This window comes from Thermobia domestica, chromosome 2 (genome assembly GCF_964235325.1).
Source record: "Thermobia domestica chromosome 2, izTheDome1.hap1.1, whole genome shotgun sequence".
NCBI lineage: Eukaryota > Metazoa > Arthropoda > Insecta > Zygentoma > Lepismatidae > Thermobia > Thermobia domestica.
The window spans coordinates 272,598,474-272,621,064 of NC_137455.1; the positions used below are offsets into that span (position 1 = coordinate 272,598,474).

At 33.8% G+C, this 22,591-nt stretch overlaps 1 protein-coding gene across 1 annotated transcript in view; it reads right to left on the minus strand.

The window, feature by feature from the left end:
- LOC145679813 (glycine receptor subunit alpha-2-like) overlaps positions 1-22,591 on the minus strand; it is a 640,671-nt gene that overhangs the window by 488,184 nt on the left and 129,896 nt on the right. The window contains exon 2 of the mRNA XM_081750341.1: positions 6,124-6,191. Coding sequence (XP_081606467.1) covers positions 6,124-6,191 — 68 coding nt within the window. The remainder of the gene's footprint in view (positions 1-6,123; positions 6,192-22,591) is intronic.

Below are 22,591 nucleotides of genomic sequence, written 5' to 3' on the forward strand. Positions count from 1 at the left end.
CGACCGTTGTCGGGTCCTGATGTCTAGTTCAGTATCATTTGTGATTTACCTGTTAGCAACGAGAAACAACCATTATTGTCACTCTGAAGCCAAAGGAATAAACTATGTTCACCTGAAATTTCATCATCATATTACAACTAATAAAAATATTATACTCATCTGTGCAAAACTCATTGGACACCATTTGTATTTTATTTCATAAAGTATCTTTCAACTTTCGTATAACTACACGCTTATTAACGTTGTGTACTGCAATTTTGGCATCAAATCTATGGTTAGTGTTTTCTTCTGTATCATTTTGGAAGATCACTATATGCAGAAAGAGATTTCAAATAGCTATAGGTCGCTTAGCAAAATCTCAATTTGAACATCAGTATATAAAATAGAAGTTTGTTTTCTTCAATTAACGCGAAAGAAAACAACAATCTAACAGAAAAAATACTTTAAATGGATTTGATTTGATTTGAAGTTTAACGTCCCGTTCCAGCAGCGAGGCTATATGAGACGTGGATCTACTGATCAACGTGGAATCCGAACCACATGAGCTCTTACCGGGAATCGAACCCGGGTCTTCCACGCTATAGGTTATACTTTAAATGAAACAACACTTGTCATGAATGAAAAAAGTATAAGCTAATCTAATACATATAGAAAAAAACATTTCTTATACTGCTAATGGATTTGCAAATTTCTTATACAAAATTAAGAAATTAGTGCAAACCTTGATACCAATGGAAGATTACTTCTTTGCAAAAAAAAAAAAAAAAAAAAAAAAAAAAAAAAAAAAAAAAAAAAAAAAAACAGAAAGCTGTCTAAAACAAGGTATACTATATATTATATTTACTAAAATAAATGCAATCGGGTTTTAAAAACAATTGTTGCATTACTATGTAAATAGACTATTTAATCCATTATTTACCATTGTCTATCATTAGTTTTTAATTTCATTATTAATAACAATGTGCATATGTGTTATTGTTGCATTCGTAGTACTATAAGAATATGTTGGTATATATACGTAAATGAAATTTTTTAAACAACGTAAATTGTTATTAGATTCAGAATTGATGTATTACCACATCTATCTTTTGCTTCTTGAGGTTACCACTTGAAGTGAAGAATTTGAACATGCAATGTGTTTTATTAATTCTATGTTAGTATAAACCTTTATGGTTTAAAGGAAGAATGGAATATTACATCTTCGGTATTTTTAATTTTCTGTGAGTAAGAATTAAATATGTTTTTCTGCAACGTTTTATTTATGGGACATTGGCATAATGTGATTCCAAGCTGCAACATGCATAAAGTGTTACAGTTAACGGAAAGTCCCAAGGTCTCAAAGATAGGATGACCCTTTGTAAAGAACCTATTAAGCTTGTAATATATTAAAAATTGCCGTTTCCATGTAGTATTATTGCACTCATCGTAAATAAGTCAATTGACAACAATCTCTTATGGATAATTTTGGCAGGTAATAGGTTAAGAATACGTATATGTAGCACAATTAACATCAATAAATTGAGGTATAACTAAGCTCATGTGCAGTATATTTCCATTTTCTGTTATATTACGGAAACAACTATCTTGAATATTAATTTACTTCTGTTACTTGGCACTTTCATGTATTAATGACAATTCTCAAGGATTACGATCTCTTAAGATTTATGTTCAGTAATGACTAATCTATAGTAAGCGGTGTCTAATATTCTACTTTCTTTCTGGATAAACAACTTGCACATGCTTTTGTGATTGTTATGCCAGGTTCGATTCCTGATGAAGATACTTACATCGTATATAAAACCGGGTACTGATTCGAATCTCGTGTTAAGAATTAGATCCCGTCTCATATAGGCTTGATGCTGGAAAGCGGCGATGTAATCTAATAAATCAATTTACTAATATCTGATAGTGATAGTATAGAGGATCATGGGAAACATGCATTTATGAATGAACGGAATATATGAAGCAGTCGTTACCCGTGATGGTATTAACGTATTGACCCTATTCACAAACTGTTCGGATATTTGCTCTAGCTATCTATTACAATAAAAAAATCAAAAATTCACTTTCATTCAATAGTTATCATGCGGATTAACGGGCGTACATATTAATATTACAATGTCATAAGCCTCATGTGCGTATTGCTAATAATACAACAGAGGAGTTGTAGCGATTGTAAGACTATTGCATGCAATACTTTATCGAGCATATTGTTGTATACATCTAGCAACCTTCTTCGATTTCAATACTTAAGTAGCGCTAAGAAGCATATGCTATTATTTCATCCTCAATGTACAACATCTAAGAATACTTTCACTGTAATTTATTTTTTAAAAACAGTATGTCGTCATTTGGTGCCTATAACGTGTATCAACACATTATTTCATTGCTCATTAAACTGAAATGTTAAATAAAAAGGATCCATAGCAAGTGACTCATCACAATGCCTCATGTTATGGTCTAAATTTCAAATCAGTAACAAAGGAACGTATGATATGCACATTTAAATCTAAATATTAACAGCATTGAATACCTACCTTCAATGATCCATTGATTTATTTTTATACATATATTTCTTGAATTTCATTATTAAATGATAAAAATATACAAAACAAAATTAACTTTTCACAAAATTAATTTTAATATATTTATCAATACACGTACATGTAAATAGATTTGAATCACTAAGATCAAAACATTTCAATCCCAGTTAATTTCAGAGAAAACAGAAAAAATAATTTTCATATGAATCAACGAACTAGAAAGCAAAAGTGACGTAGGTAGTCAATACCGTTAAACTAATTAGTATATCGATTTTTCTGATGGATTATAATACAACTCCCATTCCCTCTCAATAATACAACTTGTAGTTGTTCCAGAAATAAAATATATTTCATTTACTAGTACACCAGTAGTTCTCAACGTGAACGTGACGCTTCCCAGAATATAGATATATATTCATCGAGGCTGATTTTAAGAACCAGATACTCTTTTATCTGGTAAACTGCTTCGTTCAAGTTTTACGTTGAGCATTGTGCATGGGTGAATTGGGCTAGGATAATGGAGCAGTTCAGGCAATCACATTCATCCAAGGGGTATTAGGCTCCAAAAAGTTGAGAAGTACTAATGTACACCTAATAGTAGGATACCACTACTAGCCAAGCCAATTCTACTACATATAAACTTGTATAATGAGATAGAGCACTAACAAGGAAATGGTCCCAACATCACAGATCCGAATTAGGCGATTTTTATACATACTAACTTGAGGTCGGTGAATAACGTGGGAATAGTCATTCGATTCGATTTTGGGTACTTTATGAAATATACAGGGTAATGCAAAACAAAATACAACATAAGACAACTATGTAATTCGAGTCCAAATTGGACAAAATTTTGCATGGATACTAATTTGAGGTCGGTGAGTAACGTGGGAATAGTCATTCATTCACTTTTGAATACTTTGCTAGATATACAGGGTGATGCAAAAGTAAAGTAACATAAAAGCATTCTGTAATTCACCGGTATAGAACGATGAAAGCGCACACGTGGATACCAAAATGAATATGCGGAATCTCATGGCGATAATGAGGAACGCAATGGCGTCGCAGGAAAATCTCCCGTTGAGTAAAGTGGGTTCCACATGAAAGCGAAAGGAGAAACACTGTTCAATGTTGAGATCCTGGAAAGAAGTATGAGTCTTTGAGGGTACAAGTACCTGAAATCGCACCGTTTACCAATTGCAGTAGCACCTTGGAAGGTCAACATTAGAATGGAAACTGGGATCCAGCGACTGTAAAGTAAACACTAATAGAGAAAATTTGGCAAAAGAAATAGCCCAACTCACATGTTCGCCTGCGGCATGCCGCTCCTTGCTTGTCAATGTCGTTTGCTGTGCATGTCAGGCTGTCCTTCTGCATACACGATTCAAATATAGTAAGTCACTATCTTACCCACGAACAGCAGATTCATACGATAGGCTAATCCAAGTACATTCGAAATTGCCGTTGGAGATGTGCACGCCGATCACGTGGTGCACAAATGAAACCCTAATCTCCACCGACAGTCATAATTCATAACGGATGATATACGGAGGATCAACATTCCTGGTTACAATTTCTTGCTGGACTTGGATTATATAGTTGTCTTATGTTGCATTCTGTTTTGCATCACCCTGTATATCTCTTAAAGGACGTAAAAGCGAATCGATTGACTATTTTCACGTTATTCAGCAGCATCAAGTTAGTGTCTATACGAAATTTCGTCCAATTCGGATGTGTGAGGTTGGGCCCATTTCCTTGTAAGTGTCGAGAGATTATAGCTGACGACACCTTAATGAAAGATATAGTAATCTTAGGGGCTATTTCCCTTTTCACTTTTATTTCAAAGAGATATATGAGTAAGCTCTTGAACAAATTAATGATATTTAACTACTTCAAATATTTTAACACCATTGACTTTATTAACAACGGATTGATTTATTGGAGTTTGATGAATCTTATCGACTTCAATACCGTATCAAAATGAACCTATTGCTTAAAACAAGAGTAGAGACATTATTTGGAAATTCCACCACAGATTGAACTGAGATTGCAAGTACCTTAGCACTTTACCACGAAACAGAGATTTTATACATAACACTAATGTACGAGATCAGTATTGATGTTAAAAGATAGACAGAACAGATTAGCTAACTTCCAAAGCAGTATTTCAGTAGGTAAAGAAGAATATGTTTGATATAGAATGTCTGTGATGTGTTCCTGCTGTGATTTTGAATGAGTAAAACAGTAAACTATTAAGAAAGGTTCATTTTGTACTGAACTTTGGATTCTGTGTCTCTATATCGCATGCGATATTAAACAATATTCATTTCCTGTTTAATCAGTGGAAACTTAGTGTCTTTGATTGCACTCTCAAGGAAGAATAGTGCAGTATATGATTTAAAATTTTGAACAGGTTTCGTTTCTTCCTGGCATTTTACGTACCCTATATCGTATAGAAATATGAGAACCTAGATGACGATACTTATCTAATTCAAAGCTTAATTTATTTGCTGTGTTTGACATGTGATTTTGTCATATAATCACAAAAAATTAAGAATTTGTATCAATATATATACACACACATAGATATACCTATATATATATATTTTTTTTCAGATAGAGATTATGGATTAAAACTGCGAAAAGTATACAGTATTTTGTACGTATCTCTATTGTCCTATAGTATATACTCTGTACTTTGCCCAGATACAAGTGTATATTTTCATTGGTTTCATATATATCCGTTATTATTATTTTAAGAGAAATTCATTTAAGAAGAGTAACAATAAATTACGATTGTAATTTTACTATCAACCATATTTATGTTGTTGCCATGGTAATTATTTAACATCTATAATGAAAAAATGTTTACAAATGTTCTATCTAAACTTGGTTAAAAAGAAAATAATGTATGAATTGTTTTATAAGAAAGTTTTATGTGTCCTTGGAAAGAGTAAAATATATCTATATGCAGTTAAAGCACTTACGAAAATTTGAAGAATAGGAGGTGCACAGGATATAGTCCTCGAGGAAGAAACAGTTATGTTGGATCCTGCCATTGGTTAAACTTCGAATCCAATCACCGTGCATTGTATGTATTTTGTGATTTATTTTATACTGATATTTATTTAAGTTTGGAACACAGACAAACTTAAGTCTCTTTCCCCAGAGATCCAGATCTAAAGTCGATACAAAAGAATAGTCGATCGGTCTCTCCCGTGATAATGGAACGTGACTTACTCTTTGTAATATTTGCAATATAATCATCTCTTGCCACCCCGCGAGTGGCCGCAAATAGCGTTTCCAACTATTTTACTGCTGATAAAAACAAATTATTTTAGGTTTACAATCTTATTATATCAAACTTAAAGAGCAAAATAATAATAATAACAACAGTAAAGAAAATATAAGAAACTAGATCAGAGTCTACACTTAAATATACCATCTAGGATTCAACTGAGGAAGTCCTGGAAAAACCTCGGTCAGGGTGACCGATTTTCTCATCCTAACCCGAAGCATCAGGTTACGAAGTGAGTACACATTGGGAAAAGAATTTGAAAATGTTAGCTCAAGTACTTACCATTGTAACAGGACTGATTGACCCAAAACTTCTTATGTATAATTCACAATATACTGTTGTGGCATTATCTGTAAAAGAAAGCATGATAGTTAGCACAAATGCTCTAAAATATAGAACACTATCATACGAGGCATACAGCAAAACCATTAATATATCAAATTATAAATACGTCCTTATCTCACCCAGGAAAACCAGAGCTGCAACTTATTATTAGTAAAATTATTACAATTAACACATTAATACACAAGAACAGATACGTAATAAGATGGCCAATAAAACCTCCACGTTTCAAACTTTAAATACACGGAAACTGTTGAATGAAGAGGCGTTAGCTTTGTAGTGTCATGAAGAGCAATTCAGAAACTTCTTTTAAAAAAATTAGAACACTTTTATGTGAGGTCTCAAAATGTCTGCTCGAGGTTCCGGTTTGATCCATGTATGCTTGAATATATTCAGAGTAATGGAAGTAAATTGCTCCGCTATTCTATCTGAAGATCACGAAGATCAAGAACAAATAAGGCATATTCTCATATTCACATAACACACAAAAGAAAATCCATGTGGTTTATTTATATATGGGGATAGCATAGTCTATTGATTCTGCCCAGACTCTCACGAAAATCATAACATCAGTGAAGTTGTATAGCATTATCCTGGAATATCAGACATGCCTGAAGAAGAAGGGGCTGTGAATGTCCAGGTAAATGTTCGTTTTAATTTCTTTCTCAATGATGAAAATTGTCCTACAATTTTGTTTAAGATCATACATATTCAGCGTACACCCTGAAAGAGAACTGCTTGCAGTACATGGCTTATTGAGCATCTTGTTGAATTTTGAGCGTGGAATATTTAGCTCGCGTCATACAATTGAATTTATCGGACCTCCGAAGGAGGATTCAGACACGTTTTGTTGAACACGCGCTTTTTCGTCAGTATAAGATTATTGATAAACATCCCCTATGAGTACGAACATATCAAACCAATTTTTAATTTTATTTACTTGTGTTCAACTATAAATCAGATTTTCCTTTGGACCGTAATTAATTTCGTTATGAGCTACTAGATTATATATTGTGTTATCGTATTTTATGCTATTTATTTATTTATTTATTTGCCATCAACAGAACAGGCATAAGCCCAATTGTAGTGTTGGTGTATTACATAATATATTTACAATAGTTTTCTTAAACATAGAGTTCATATTACATATGTCTAATTCTTTGTGTTCAATACATATTTTGTTATAAGTAAAGCGTATTCTCCAGATTGGTGATTTCAATAATTCGTTGGTCCTAGCTTTTTTTTGCAATGGAACAGGCCAGAGTTATCAGGACGAGTTTTAAGTGTCGGGACATGTTGATATGAGATCCGTACAATTACCTAGGTAAATTCGTTTTGTGCTATTTTATGTAGAAAAATCAAATCTGTCACATTTAGCCTTTGTTCAAGTGTAGGGATACAAAAGTTGTCTATTAATATTAGATAATTTTCATAATATGGGTAGATTCTAGTTCTTTTGTACGTCAAGTATTTGATAAATTTAGATTGTACTTTTTCCAGTTGATGTCTGTATTGCTGTTGTGATGAGTTCCAGATCACAGCAGCATATTCCAGTTTTGATCGAACATAGGAATAATACATTTTGTTAATGTGGCACTATTGTTAAATTCCTTTCCAATTCTAATTATGTACTCTAACATCTTGAGAGATTCTTTAACTATGTTCTCTATATGGTTATTAATTGTCAGTTTCGTATCAAATATAACTCCAAGATCTTTGACTGAATTTAATCTATTTAGTAAGATCTGATTCATTAAATAATAAAACTCTATTTGACTTTTGTTTCTTTTATACGATAAAATGTTACATTTGTTTATGTTTACATTAAGTACCACCAATTAGCAAAATTTTCCATGTCACGTTGTAAATTGAGACAGTCATGAATGGTCTTTATCCTTCCATATATTTTGAGGTCATCAGCAGAAAGCAATTTGTTACTTAATAATAGATGATCAGGGAGATCGTTAATGAATAAAAGGAACAATAACAGACCTAGATTAGAGCCCTGGTGAATTCCACAATATGCAATATAATCAGATGATTTATATTCCTTGTAGATAACAGTTTGTTTTCGATTATTTAAATATGATGAAAAGAACTTGATCAAGGGAAAAGATAAATTATATTCACCTAGCTTGTGTAATAGTACTTTGTGATTGAATCTGTCAAACGCTTTTTCAAAATCTATATGTATTACATCAACCTGACATCCTACATCTAACGAATTTGCTATAAAGTCTGTGATAAGAGCAAGGTTTGTTGTTGTTGATTTGTGTGGGATAAAGCCATGTTGATGTGATGAGATTACGGGTTGGATGTGGTCAACGGTATAGGATTTTTTCAAATATCTTTGCAAAAGTAGGTAAAATTGATATAGGCCGGTAGTTATTTATTTCGTGTTTATCATTGGTTTTTAGTATTAAGCAAACTATAGATGATTTCCATTTATCCGGAAAAAACGCATGTTTTTAAAGCGAGGTTGAATACAATTCTTAGCGGATATGTAAATGCATCTATACAACCCTTTATGATATATGAATGTATTCCATCAGGGCCAACAGCAGTTCTGGGTTTTAATTTTTTGATTGCCATTTCTACTTCAGGTTGAGTGATTTCCTCAATGCTAAGTGACTCTAGTTTGTTATTTACATAAGTTAATAAATTGTTTGTTGGAATGTCAGTGACACCTGCATCTGGCACATATACTGACGAGAAATACTGTGCAAAAGCATTGGCTACTTCATCATTATGATAAAGTTTGCGTCCCTCATATTTAATTTCCCCCAGAAAGATGCTTAGTCTTTTTTTTTTATAAAGTTCTACAACTTATTAGCATTGTTACTAATGTTATTTTCAGTCTTGTATGAATGCTCTGTATGCCAGGTTAATTTCTTTATTTATTTCCTACGCAATTCATTGAATTTATTGAGATAATTTACTTCTTTATTACATTTGTATTTTTATGATACCTTGCTTTAGTTTTGATTTTTTTGATAATTTCATTTGTAAAGCAGCACGGTAGCCTTCGTGCTCTCGGCAAGTCGCGAAGTGCTGCAGCGTGAACAACTGTGCAGTGACCTTGTCGTACTTACGATGGAGAAAACGTTAGAACAACGTTACGCGTTGAAATTTTGTGTGAAGCTGAACAAGACGCCAAAGGAATCTTACGATATGCTGAAGGAAGCCTTTGGGGATGACTGCATGTCCTTTTACATGCAAAGAAGTGGCATCAAGAAGGTCGGGAAAAGTCAACGTCGAGGCCTGTTGTGGACGCCTGTCAACATCGCGAATGGAGGAAAATGTAACCCGTGTGCGTGAATTGCTGAACACAGATCGTCGGATTATTGTTCATTGATGGCGGAACAGTTGAACCTGCCAGAAACCATTGTTCACGAGATTGTATCGGATGAATTGGGCATGCGGAAAATTTGTGCAAAACTTGTGCCGAAAGTCTTGACCGACGCGCAAAAAGTGAATCGCATAGAAATGTGTCAGGAACTAAAAGAACTCTGTGAGAATGATCCCAAATTCCTGGACAACGCAATCACTGCTGATGAGTCATGGATTTTTAAAAATGATCCGAAATTCAAGAGGCAAAGCTCCGAATTGCACACACCATCGTCACAGCGCCAGAAGAAAGCGCGAATAAGCAAATCCAAAATAATGTCCATTGTCATTGTTTCTTTTAAATGCAAAAGGAATCGTGTACTACGAGTTTGTCCCTGCTGGCCAGATTGTCAGTGCTCAATATTACAAGGGAGTGCTTCAGAGACAGAGTGAATGCCAGGGTCATCAGAGTCCGGAAGGAGCTCCAAGGGTCATAGAAACTGCTTCATGACAAGCGTCCTCTCATAACGCATTTTTTGTGACGTCCTACCTGACTCGGATAGGCACAGCAACGGTTTCTCACCCACCCTACAGTTCCGACCTATCCCCGACAGAATTTTTCTTCTCTTGATTGAAACGGGTGCTTAATGGGAATCATCTGTGCACTATGGAGTACATCTAAGGAACCATGACGGCTCTTCTAAAGGACATCCCGGCCGAGGACATTCAAAAGTCATATACAGTATGAGCCATGCTCTGGCAACAGTGCATTGATGGTGAAGGTATGTACTTTGAGGAATATTAAGTCTTTTTGTGTACGATTTATAAATTGTGAGAGGAAAAAATGAGGCTCGTTACTCTTGGGACAAACTCTGTATATCACTTTTTAGTTTTAAACATTACTCCTTACAATAAAAGGCCTCCTCAAATGGTTAGAAATGGTCTATTTTTGCTTATGTTCAGCGTCTTCTATTTAAGGTCATATTCTTCCATTGGAACATGAAATATTAGAAATCTGCCAATCTTTCGGCTTTCGACATTGATTCTCACAAAAAAAGAAACGGTAATAGATAGCGAAAGATAAGTTCTATGATATCTATTATTCTTTAATAATAGATTATTTAGGACAATCCCTTTCTTTAGCAAAATTCAATACATACGTAGTGCCAATTAACGAAATAGAAAAAAAGAACTCATTTTGCCACTAGTGTTCTAAAATAGGATACGTTTTTGCGTTTTAAACCAGAAGTGCTGAAAATGTTCCGCTTTCAATATGGGATCTCCATAGAGGAAACCGATAGATTACAAGAATTTTTTTTACATGTAATCAACCTGCTAAAAACACGTTCCAACTTCTCCTTATTGTCTTATTAAAATCGAAAGTGGTAGGTTTAACCATTTCCAGTTTCTAGGCCTGTATTTACACAAAGGCGCGGGACATATTTCCATGGGCGGAATATTCAGGAAATCGAGATTGAAATATGATATGCTGAAAAATAGATTGTCTACAAAGAGAAAAATTTAAGATAAATATATACTGAAAAAACATTAACTCTATAGCTAGAAACGTATTCACAATATTGTGCTACGTTTTCTAAGATTGTAGCTTCATTGGTTTTTACTCTTATTTTATCGTTTTTGCTATATGGTTGCGAAACATGATTGATTACTCTAAAAGAAGAACACAGGCTGAAAGTATTTGAGAATTAGATCCTCAGACGAATATTTGGACCCAAGAGGAACAAGAATGAGAAATTTTGTGTTTAAGGTGTTTACCTTCCTTGAAAGAGAAATATTGGATCTGCAATTCCAACCAGTACTTGCTAAGTTGATTACGCGATACTGCTCGACTCCCCGCTCCCAAGCTCTCTCTGCCAGGCTTTGTTATCTGAGCCCAGATTGACAGTTTGTTTCATTTTAGTTTTTGACTTTTTTTCATAAACTCTCAATGTGGTTTCGATTAGGCGAAGCTGGGTGGAAGGGGGCGTTACAATGCACAAGGAACTTGATCTTGTCTTAAGATATTTTTTTTGGTCGTAAAAGAGAGTAAGTTTATGGTGGTGTTATGTTTAGAAAATATTCTACATTTTCATTCCACTAAGACTTATAAAGTTAAAAAATAGGAAATTTAATTGATTTAGATAATACTAAATTGCATTTTTGTAATTTATCTTTGACTTTAATATTCTTGTTAAAAACTTTGATGTGTATTCAGATTCCTCCAGCTTCATCATTCCACTTAAACTTTATTATTGCATCTAAAGATAAGATTTTGAATTTTTTGGAGTTTTGATTGTTTTAAATTAAAATTGTTAGTAGGTTTTCAACTTTTACAGTGTTTGTTAATATTTTCCTCCAACTTTCCCATTCTACAAATTTTGTAATATTGCTAGGATATTGATATATTGATTGTTAGTTAAGAATATTTATTAGGATCGAACTTTGGAAAATAATTTGTCCTGTTTAACATTGAGATAGTCTTTTCCTCCTACATTCTAGTTCCACCAAAACAATTTTTTTATTTTTGTACAAAATTTTAGGAATGTTATTCAATCATTGATCATTAATGAGAAAGACTTTCAATTTTGTCTTGTTAAATGTTAAATTTCTCATTTTCCTCCAGCATTATTATTCTACTTGGAGTTAATAATATTATTTAACTTATATAAATTTAATTATTTTGATTTATTTAGTGGTTTTGAATATAAGTTCTGACGTATTGAGAATTATTTTTCCAAATACTTATAAAATATATCGTCACTCCGATTTGTGTTGTTGATTTGTGGATCATTAGTTGGTCGATCATTATTGTGGTTTATGAATAATTTCAGATCTCTTCCAAGTTTTTCGTATCAATTTCTAATTTATGTTCTTAGTAGTATTTGTTATTTAATATATTTATATGATCATTTATAAGTATTGTTTATATATTGTGCTGTTTTGCTTTATTTGTTATTGTGTTATGGAGAACATTCAAAGTGAACGTGACTACGGCAGCATTGATATGTCAGACTCTGAATTTGTTACTATTGATGCAACTGTTCATCCTAGTTTCAATTCAAATTTCGGCTCATTGAGTATGAGTTTAACGCCGCCGATGCAAAATAATATAGGTGTTACGTTTTTCCTACACCAGTTAGGAACAATTTAGATTCTTCAGTTAATAATTTATGGTTTCAGTCGGATAGCTAATCCTCCTAGCTTGAATTTTTCTAGACCTGAACATAGGGTTACATTTAATGAACCGCCTATAAAAAGAGAGATGGGGACTTCTCCTCCTAATTTAAATTCTTCTAATGATATTAGATCTCGGAATCGATACCTAGAGTTGGGTAATTATTATAGTAGAGTTTCCAATATTCTCAGTTCTACTCCAAGAGTGGGAATAAATAATATACATGCTGGCAATTCTAATTTTGGTCCAAGTATTAGAAATCAAGATGGTAGAAACATTGATAGGGGAGTGCAATATAATTTAAATTTAGATGATCATCATCCAGAAGCGAATTATGAACATACATTAATGTTAAAATATACCCATGCGAGAACATTAACTTATTTGGAGAATTGTTTAATGAATATTAAGAACGTAAATGGTAATGATAACTTACAAATTTTTGAACTATTGTTCAAGATTGAAGAAATCTTAATGGAGAGCAGCTATTCATTTAACATGATATTATCAGTTCTTATTCCAAAATGTAATGGGGTTGTTTTAAGAATGGTTACATCGGCGTTAAATGATCATTTAGATTGGAATGTTTTTAAGAATAACTTGCTATCTAGGTTTATTACTCCAACTACTGTTCATTCTTTAGTGAGTGACAGAGTTTATAGGAAACAAAGATTATCGGAACTTATGAATGAATCTGTAAAATCAGTAATTATCTCAATGAATGTTCTAGGTTTAAACATGGAAGAATGTGAATTAGTTAGAATAATATTAATGAGAATGAACCCGATTCAAAGAAATAGGATGCTAGGAGGTTACTTTCCTAATAATAGATTAGAGCTGTTAGACATAGCCGAAAGATTTATAATAAGTACTCGTGAACAAATTGAATATGATAGAGCAATGGGATTGAAAATTAAAAATCAAATGGTTCTTTCTAATAGTAAGTCAAAAGTGAGTGACTATAATCAGAAGTATCCTAATTTTTCCATTAATAATGTAAAATCGAATCGAACAAATGAAAATTCCGAGGTTTCGATATCTTCAGGATTCTCGAAATTTAATAGCAATAGAGATCGTTCAGAAGTTATGGGATAGAAAGTTGAACAGAAAATTCCTTCGGAGATGGATGGATTACTAGCGACTTTCGTTATTGGCAAGATTAATAATATTTTAACCAGCGTTTATGTAGACGGAGGTTCTAGTTTTAATCTTGTCACAAGATCTTTAGTCCGTCGAAGTGGTGCCGAACAACATATACGTACTGTAGAAGAAAAAACAGTTAAAGCCCCTTCGGGATTACATTTCTCTACAGGAGAAGAAATCACGTTGAATGTCAACTTGTCCGGATATTTCCAAATAGTGAATTTTCGAGTGGTGGAGCAACTCCCATGTGAGTGTTTGTTAGGAATGCCATTCCTTCGATCAACATCTGCTGTTTTGGACTATGAGAACCATATCTTAGTTTTGAACGGAGGAAGGAAGAGAGTGCGTTTAACATTTCAGAAGAACGTGTTTAAAGGTGGATTCAGATCTGTAGATCCTCAAGACCAGAAACAATTTATAAGAAAACCAGCGGGAAAGAAATCAGTAAATAAGAAGTCAGCGAGTGTTTCTTCGATTTTTATTAGAGCGGATTACAATTCTTCTGGATATTGTGATAGGGAAATTCAATGTGAACTGGAACTGAATAACTTAGAAGATCAGATGCTTACCATTGAAGTTCCTTCTTCATCACAATTATTGGAGCTGAAAAATTGGATAGAGTGTGATCTGTTAAGAACTTCCGACACCAAGGGATCTCCGTTGAATACAGTGTGTGATAAATCAAAATCTTCAAGTATGAATAGTGAAGATTTGGAACTAGGAAGATTTCCAACCATCCAATCAGAGGATGTTCCTAGTGAACCAACTTGTGTTGACATGGCTATGATTTCGACTGATGGTAATGGTGAAGGTTTAGTTAAAACTCAACCAGATGAAAAGGAAGAGCAGATAGCCATAATGAAGAACAATGAAGTTGATGAGAAAAGCGACAAGGTTAATCAATCTTCGAGTTGTTTGAAAAAGTCTAGGAAAAGAAAGACAAAGAAGTCTAGGAAAAGGAAGACAAAGAAGAAGAAGAGTACAGATACGGTGAATAAGAATGAGAATCAGAGATCCAAGGTTGACAGCACCAATATAAATATTCCTTCTGCTTCGACGATAAGGACTGGACAACATCAAAGTTCGTCTGAGGCATCAGATGTGGATATTGAACAGGCCGAAAACTTCCATAAACTTGTCAGTAGAAATAAGAAATACATTAATAAGGATACTCAACAGGGAGAAACCGAATGTAAACGATCTCCGCAGGTGAAAAACCCGTCGAACACACAGGATGAAAAATCGGATGAAGAAAACTGGAAGTATCGCGACCAGGATGTTAATTAATTCATAGATTCGATTATTAATGATTATTCAGATGTTATCACAGAACGAGTTGGATGCATTAAAGACTTCACTGGTCACATTAATCTAATAGAAAATAAACCATTTAAACAAAATCCATTTCCAATCCCTAAAGGAGAGGAAAAGATTTTTGACGAGCAAATTCGAGAGTTGGTTGATCAGGGTATATTAGAGGAAGTGGACCATTCCAACTACGCTAGTAGTTGCTTCCTTGTTAAGAACAAAAATAATACTTTTAGAATTGTCGGAAATTACGTTAAGGCTAATTCTTTAATTGTTAATGATCCTTTTCCTGCCCCAAATTTGGAGGAATGTCTAACAGGGTTGTCAGGGAAGAAGCTTTATTCACGCATAGATTTACGATGTGCGTACAATCAAATTAAAGTAGACGATAACTCGAGAGACATAACAACAATAGTTACTCCAAAAGGTTTATATCGTTATACACGAGTGCCAGTTGGAATTAAAACGGGAAGTAACCTGTTAACTCGTGTAATGAAGAAAATGTTGGGAGATTTGGAAAATGATGGAGTAAAAACGTATTTCGACGATGTATTAATATTTTCAGATACTGTAGAGGAACATAAAAACACTATAAGAAAGGTTTTTGATATATTTAGAGAATACAATGTAACGGTCTCGCCTGATAAGTGTTTATTTTTCTATACTAAGATTAATTACTTAGGTTATGTAGTATCAGGGGACCAAATGGAAATTGATCCGAAAAGTGTATCAGCAATCAAGAATATTCCTCCACCAAGGAATCGTAGAGGTCTTATGAAAATTCTCGGGCTTTTTAGTTACTATTCTAAGTTCACGCCTGAAATGCAAGAACTCATGGGACCCTTAAGTGAACTCAAGTCCGTCAATAAGAAATTTGAATGGACTTTAGAACATCAAAAGATTCTTGACAGCTTAAAGTGTTTATTGGTGGAGAATGTTGTGTTAAAAACTCCTGACCTGAACAAACGTTTTATAGTAAACGTAGATGGTTCAGGAAAAAGTATTGCTGGGTGTTTGGAACAAGAGAACAGCAAGGGGGAGTATCAACCCGTCGCGTTCTTTAGTAAGAAACTGTCGGAAGCTGACGAACACCGCATCATTTATGAAATAGAGTTTATAAGTTTAGTAAAGACGATTGCTAGATTCCGGCATTACTTGGTTAAGGAATTCGATGTACTGACGGACAATAAGGCTCTTACATGGATCCTTAGTAATTCAAAGAGACTAATGAAGTATGGGCCTTTATTTGAGACCCTTTGTCAATTCGATTTTCAAATCAAGCATGTTAGATCTTCCGATAATTTAGTAGAGGACACATTGACGAGGGTGTACGATCCCTTTGAATTTCGCATTATAGATGGGCCTATGGGATTAGCTGCCTTTAACGAAAATTTAAGGTTAGCTCACATGTGGAGACTTCCTTTAATAAAAGAACCTATCGATGAGTTGCAGAGAGAAGACTCTGAACTTAAGGATATAATTGAGAAGATCGAGAAGGTTGAGTTATTTTCAGGATATATCCTGAATAAGAAAATTTTAATAAAAGAACGAACTCGGTAAACAACACTTATAAAATAGTTATTCCCAAGAATCTAAGACATGTGCTGATTGAGTATTATCATAACGATAAACTGGTTGGCGGCCATTCTGGCATTTAAGAACCTTAAAGAAACTATATAAGAGATTTACCTGGGAAAATATGAAGCAAGAAGTTACGGAGTTTGTTTGATGCTGTCATCGATGTCAATTGACAAAAGAGGAAAATAAAAAGAAAATGGGGCACTTAATCTCCGAATATAATAAGAGAATAGGATCTCACTGGATGATTGACATCATAGGAATATTACCCACCTCTAAAGGCGTTAAATATATACTCATTGGAGTAGATAACGCTAGTAGGTTTGTGGTGTTGGAGAAATTAAAAACTTTTACTTCAGCATCAATCACCGAAAAGCTGATGTATATGTTTAGTAGGTGGGTTTTCCTGAGGCAATATCTACTGACAATGCTACAGTGTTTATTTCTGAGCATTTCAGGAAGTTTATGTTTGGACTTGGTATAAAGCATATAAAGCTAAGTCCATATCATCCGGAAGGAAACATTTCTGAGCGTTTCATCAACACCTTGAAGGGCTCAATTCGTGCTTATTTTTCAGATAAGCAACACCTTTGGTCTAATCTTATTCCCGATTTACAATATACATTGAATATAAGGAAGCATTCTAGCTTGAAGATGGCTCCAATCGAGATCTTTTACGGACGTCCTACCAACACCGCTTTGGAGAATCGATGGAACATCACAGAGTCAGATATAGGGGGTAAATCTACCCAAGAGCTCTGGTTAAATGCCATGCAGAATATGGAGAAATCCTGGAGTAAAAGAAAGAAGTTAATGGCTCAGAGAAGAAGAGAAGTGTCTTTTGGAATCAGAGATAAGGTACTCATACGTTCCCATGTAAAGTCATCTTTAAAAGATAAAATAGCTGTCTCTCAGTAATAAATGGCTGGGTCTATTTGTAGTCCGTCGTTTCCTGACCCCAAGTACTGTTTTAGTATCGGATGAGGTTAATAACTTAAATTCTTTTCGTAGAAGTCATGTATCCGAATTAAAAGTATATAGGGAACCTGGAATATTGAATTAATAATAATAGAGATGGACGAGAGATGAAATTAGTTCGTCTTTGGTAAGGAAATTATTGAGTGTTAACAACTATTAGTCATTTATTTTAGTGTTGCTATTTTATCTTGTATATAATTTGTATATAGCCTTTGTTAATAGAATAGCTTTGTTATTTGCGTATCTGAGATTTTCTTGCAATTACTTTCATGGCCATGGATTTATCAAATTTTGGAAAAATAATAAATATACAGATAGAGATATCTAATTTTGTAAATAGGTTGTAAATAAATTGTGTATATAATTTTTAGTGTAAAGAATTTGAATTAAAGTATTTGTACATAAGTATGTAAATTATTCTATTTGTAAATATGTTGTTGACTAATAGTTTGTTTTTCTGTTTTTTAGATTTCCTGCAAAAAATATAGATTTGTATATTATTTTCTTCTAAGGAGAGGCGGTTGTAACATACCATACTTCTGAGCTCTGAGAAGACGAAGTATGGATGTTTACAAGAAGGAAAATTGTATATAATTAATTAATGTTTCTCTTTATATTAATATTGTTAAGATTGTTCAGTATTTAAAACAATTAGTTCAATGTAGTAAAAAGTTTTCTTTTTAGAAAAAAGAAGAGAAAAGAAAAAAGTAGTTAAAAAGTTGAAAGGAATATGTAAGGATGAATTGACTTGAATGCTTATGCTATGACAACTAGAGAGAAAAAAAGAGTTTAGCGCGTGTTTGTTCGGTGGGCGTGGCTTGTCTTGCCGATTCTATTTGGCTCGGTGACTCAAGGTTCCGTGATCTAGTTCCTTGTGTTGTTCAGTCAGAGATGGTGGAGTTGTTCGTGGTTACGTGTTCTCGTCTTGCTTGTGTGTGGGGTAGGACATGGTGTTGAATACGTCTACGTGGGCAAATCTGAGTTCCGTGCCGGAAAAGCTTTTATTGCTATATATTCCTTTCGAATTAAGTGAAGTAAAGTATTACGTTTTGTGGAACAAGTTCACAGTTTTTCTGGAAGAAATTGGCAAAGAAAAGGGCATTTTTTGTGTTAGTGAAAAGTTACAGAGTCAGAGAGGGAAAGTGTGCATAGAAAGTGAACCCTCAATTCGCTCTATTAATAGTAGTGAGAGAGTGAATTTGACATACATATTGTGCCTGTTTCATTACTCCTTATCTTTCTGGAATATTTCTTATTTCAAAAAAAGAAATTTATTAAGGAGAGAATTCTTGTAGTGTGGGCAATTCTTAGTAGAGTCTGAAGTGATTGCTAGTTTAGACCTCTTTTCTTCTGGCAATCCTAAAGATTTGTCCTATGGTGAATCTCTGTAACAAAGTGATCAGTTGTTTGAATTGGTCAGAATTTTGTAAATTTGAAGAGAAAAATCCTGGCACAGAACGAAGAATTGCAAACGTGGTTAGTCAATTCATTAGCCAAAGAGGCCAAATACCCATCAAGAGGAAGGAAATCAATAGGTAAACCATTAAGTTATTTCAAAACTTTGTGAGCTGCAACTATTATTTTTACATAAAGTAGTTGTGTTCGTTGAAAGTGTGGATTGTGCGGTTGTCTGTAGTTTGACTCCAAAGGGTCTAAACTCGCGGGCCTTTGCTTTCCACTTGTAGTAATATTTCCCCCCAGAAATTGTGGCGATTCGTAATTTCTATTTTTGGCCGTAAACATCGAATTAAGATTTGAACCACCTGTGGATCCAGTATTTCAACTAATTAAGTATTTTGCTTTTCAGCTATTTAGCTATATTTGTTTGATAGGAGAGCGAGATTCGATATTTTCTCGAAAGACAAGTATACTCATATTTTTTCTCGAAAGTTGTCATAAGCCTTAAAAGTAATATTTTTTGATCAAGAACTATTTTGTTTGCTATCTATTTGAATAATAACAATTTAAGAACTGAAAATATTGTCAGAAGTCTATTTAGAAAAATTTTCAATTTTTGAAAGAATTTGCTATTGAGTAGTTGATATTCGTAAAGGTACACATGAGATTTATCATTATTAAAAGTCGAGTTTTTGTGAAGAAAATAATCATTGACTGTTGATTCTAGTAGTAATATTATTGAAATTGAATTGAGAAGAAGATTAGATGTTGCTATTAAAGTAAAAATTGAATTTTCTGAAAAATACTCGAATTAACCGACAGAGATATATATTTTGTAACGATAGTTGTTTATTGCACTTTTCATCAGAGTGTATATGCGATATCCTAACGATTTAGTGCATATACACCACCCAACATTGTTAATAAAGTTGTTATATTTAAAATTGAAACTTGGTGTACATGTTTATTAAGTTTGTGTTTAAGGTGTTTACCTTCCTTGAAAGAGAAATATTGGATCTGCAATTCCAACCAGTACTTGCTAAGTTGATTACGCGATACTGCTCGACTCCCCGCTCCCAAGCTCTCTCTGCCAGGCTTTGTTATTTGAGCGCAGATTGACAGTTTGTTTCATTTTTGTTTTTGACTTTTTTTTATAAGCTCTCAATGTGGTTTCGATTAGGCGAAGCTGGGTGGAAGGGGGCGTTACAAAATGCCGGAAACTTCATAACTAGAAACTGCGTAATTTATACCGTTTACCAAATATTGTGAGGGTCTTAAAATCTAGGAGGCTCAGGTGGGCAGGTCATATAGCCAGAACGGAACGACGAAGAAAGTAATTTGATTGTATCCTAGAGATACATTATAATGTGTTATTGTTTATCAGCGTTTTGTATTGCTTTTGTGTAGACATAACTGAATACGAACAAATAAGGGGAGAGGATAGAAAATTTTGCTAGATACAGGACCATAAAATATTTAAATGCAGTGCTTGTTCATAGTATGAAATGATAAGTGATGGCGGTAATTGCTTCTATAATGTTCAGGAAGAGATTCCATTCAGAAGTCGTTGTTCCAGGAAGAGATTCCATCTCCATCGTTTATCTCTCTATTGAAAACAGAAGTAATAGATCTACTTCTAGATTTTTTTTTATTGAATCTCTATAAAGTGGAATTTTACGTGAAATAAAATTCACTTGTGTGGGTCTTTTTCAATCAAATGCGAATGAAAGTAAACATAAAATAAAATTTGCTAACTACCTGTTTGTTTTTTTTTTTTAAAAAAACACGTATTTCAAATGACATTTAACTAATTTTAACAACTAACCTTAACCCCCCCTTTGGTTGCTCATCAGAGAGAAAGATAGACAGAAAGAGAGAGAGAGAGAACAGAAAAAATTCAATTTCACAACCATTTTCTTTCATTAATAATCCGTCTCCTTTATGCAAAAGGGCACAACCATGGGACGTTAAACTGAAATTACGTTTCACACTCTGAATGATTATCGTCACATCTACTGACCGATTACAGTCAATTCTGGCTGCCAACTGATTATTCTAAAATTTACGGTATTGTTGTAAAATTTATGGTTATAGGCAATAAAAAGACAGTACTTATGCCCTATTACCAGAATTTTAACACTAATGCCATAAATTTTAGGCTATTCGGTAGGCAGCCAAAACTGACGCTAATCGGTCAACAAATGTGTCCGTACACAGTAAAAAATGGTTGTGTTAATACAACTCAATTTTAACACGGGACAGTGGTTCCAGTGTGACTACCACTATGCGGTATTAGTTCAACACAGACCCTGCGGTGTCGGCAACACAGCTAGTGCGTTACGTCTTTAAGACACAACCGGTAATCAGCGGTGTTAAATTCGGATCTGTGTTAGTATTTTTGGTGTTGATTCGATACCATGTCAGGGTCGGTAGTGTGGAGAAAAGTGTTGAGTGTTACTTGTGAACACGAAGAAAGTAACACACTGTGTAGTATGTTAATTATTTTGTGTTAATATTACACCATGTCAAGTATCAATATAACACAGTCCCTGTATTACTTCAACACCATTTTCTTAGTATTTCAGCAAACAATCTGTGTCATAATTCAAAGCCGTATAAGTAACACCGTTTTGGTGTTAATTCAACACTTTCTGTGTTAAAATTCAATGTCAGACCACTAAATTAACACTTTTATGGTGTTAGTTTGCCTCCACTTTTGTGTTAATACGACACCCATTTCGATGTTGAAATAACTCCGTGTGTGGTATTAATGCAACGATTTTTCTGTGTGGGAAAACCATGTAGTGTGCATGCTTACGCTTACCGAAGATTCTAATTTTAAAATAAGAATAGTAAACTACAGAACACTTCATATAAAAATCTTCATAAAAATTTTTGTCGTCTCCCCAACATTCAACCTTCACCTACATCTTGTTCAAGAATGATAGGAAACTCTTACCTAAATCCTTATAATATGTTGCCTCTTAATCGTGATTCTACTTGTTTTCCGTTATTTTTGAAGCACAGTCCCCGGTGCTGACTAGTGAGCTCTAGTGCAGTGTAGAAGTGACATAGTAATACGATGTTGTTTCTCGTTGTTGACATATTTCTTCAGGAACATTATGTAAAACAATTGGAAACACATCGCGCGGTTTGCATGTTGAAATTTTGAGTAAACCTGGATTTGTTTTAAATATTTCTTTCTGCTGTGTTGTCTGTAGCTTCAGTTCATAAGCCTTTATAATTAGATGCCCAACATATTTGGCAATCACGCAGAAAACAACACCGAAAATTCTACATTTGTGTTAATTTAACACACAGGCTACTTGTTGTTTCAACTACCGGTATTTGACACACAACTCCAAATGGAGAGTGAGTAGTTCTAACCACCTGTTTGTGTTATATTTTAACACAATCATGTTAACACATAGACATGTCGTTGAAATAACAGAACGATTTTTTACAGTGTAATTGTTTACAGTGCATTTCAACAACAAAATC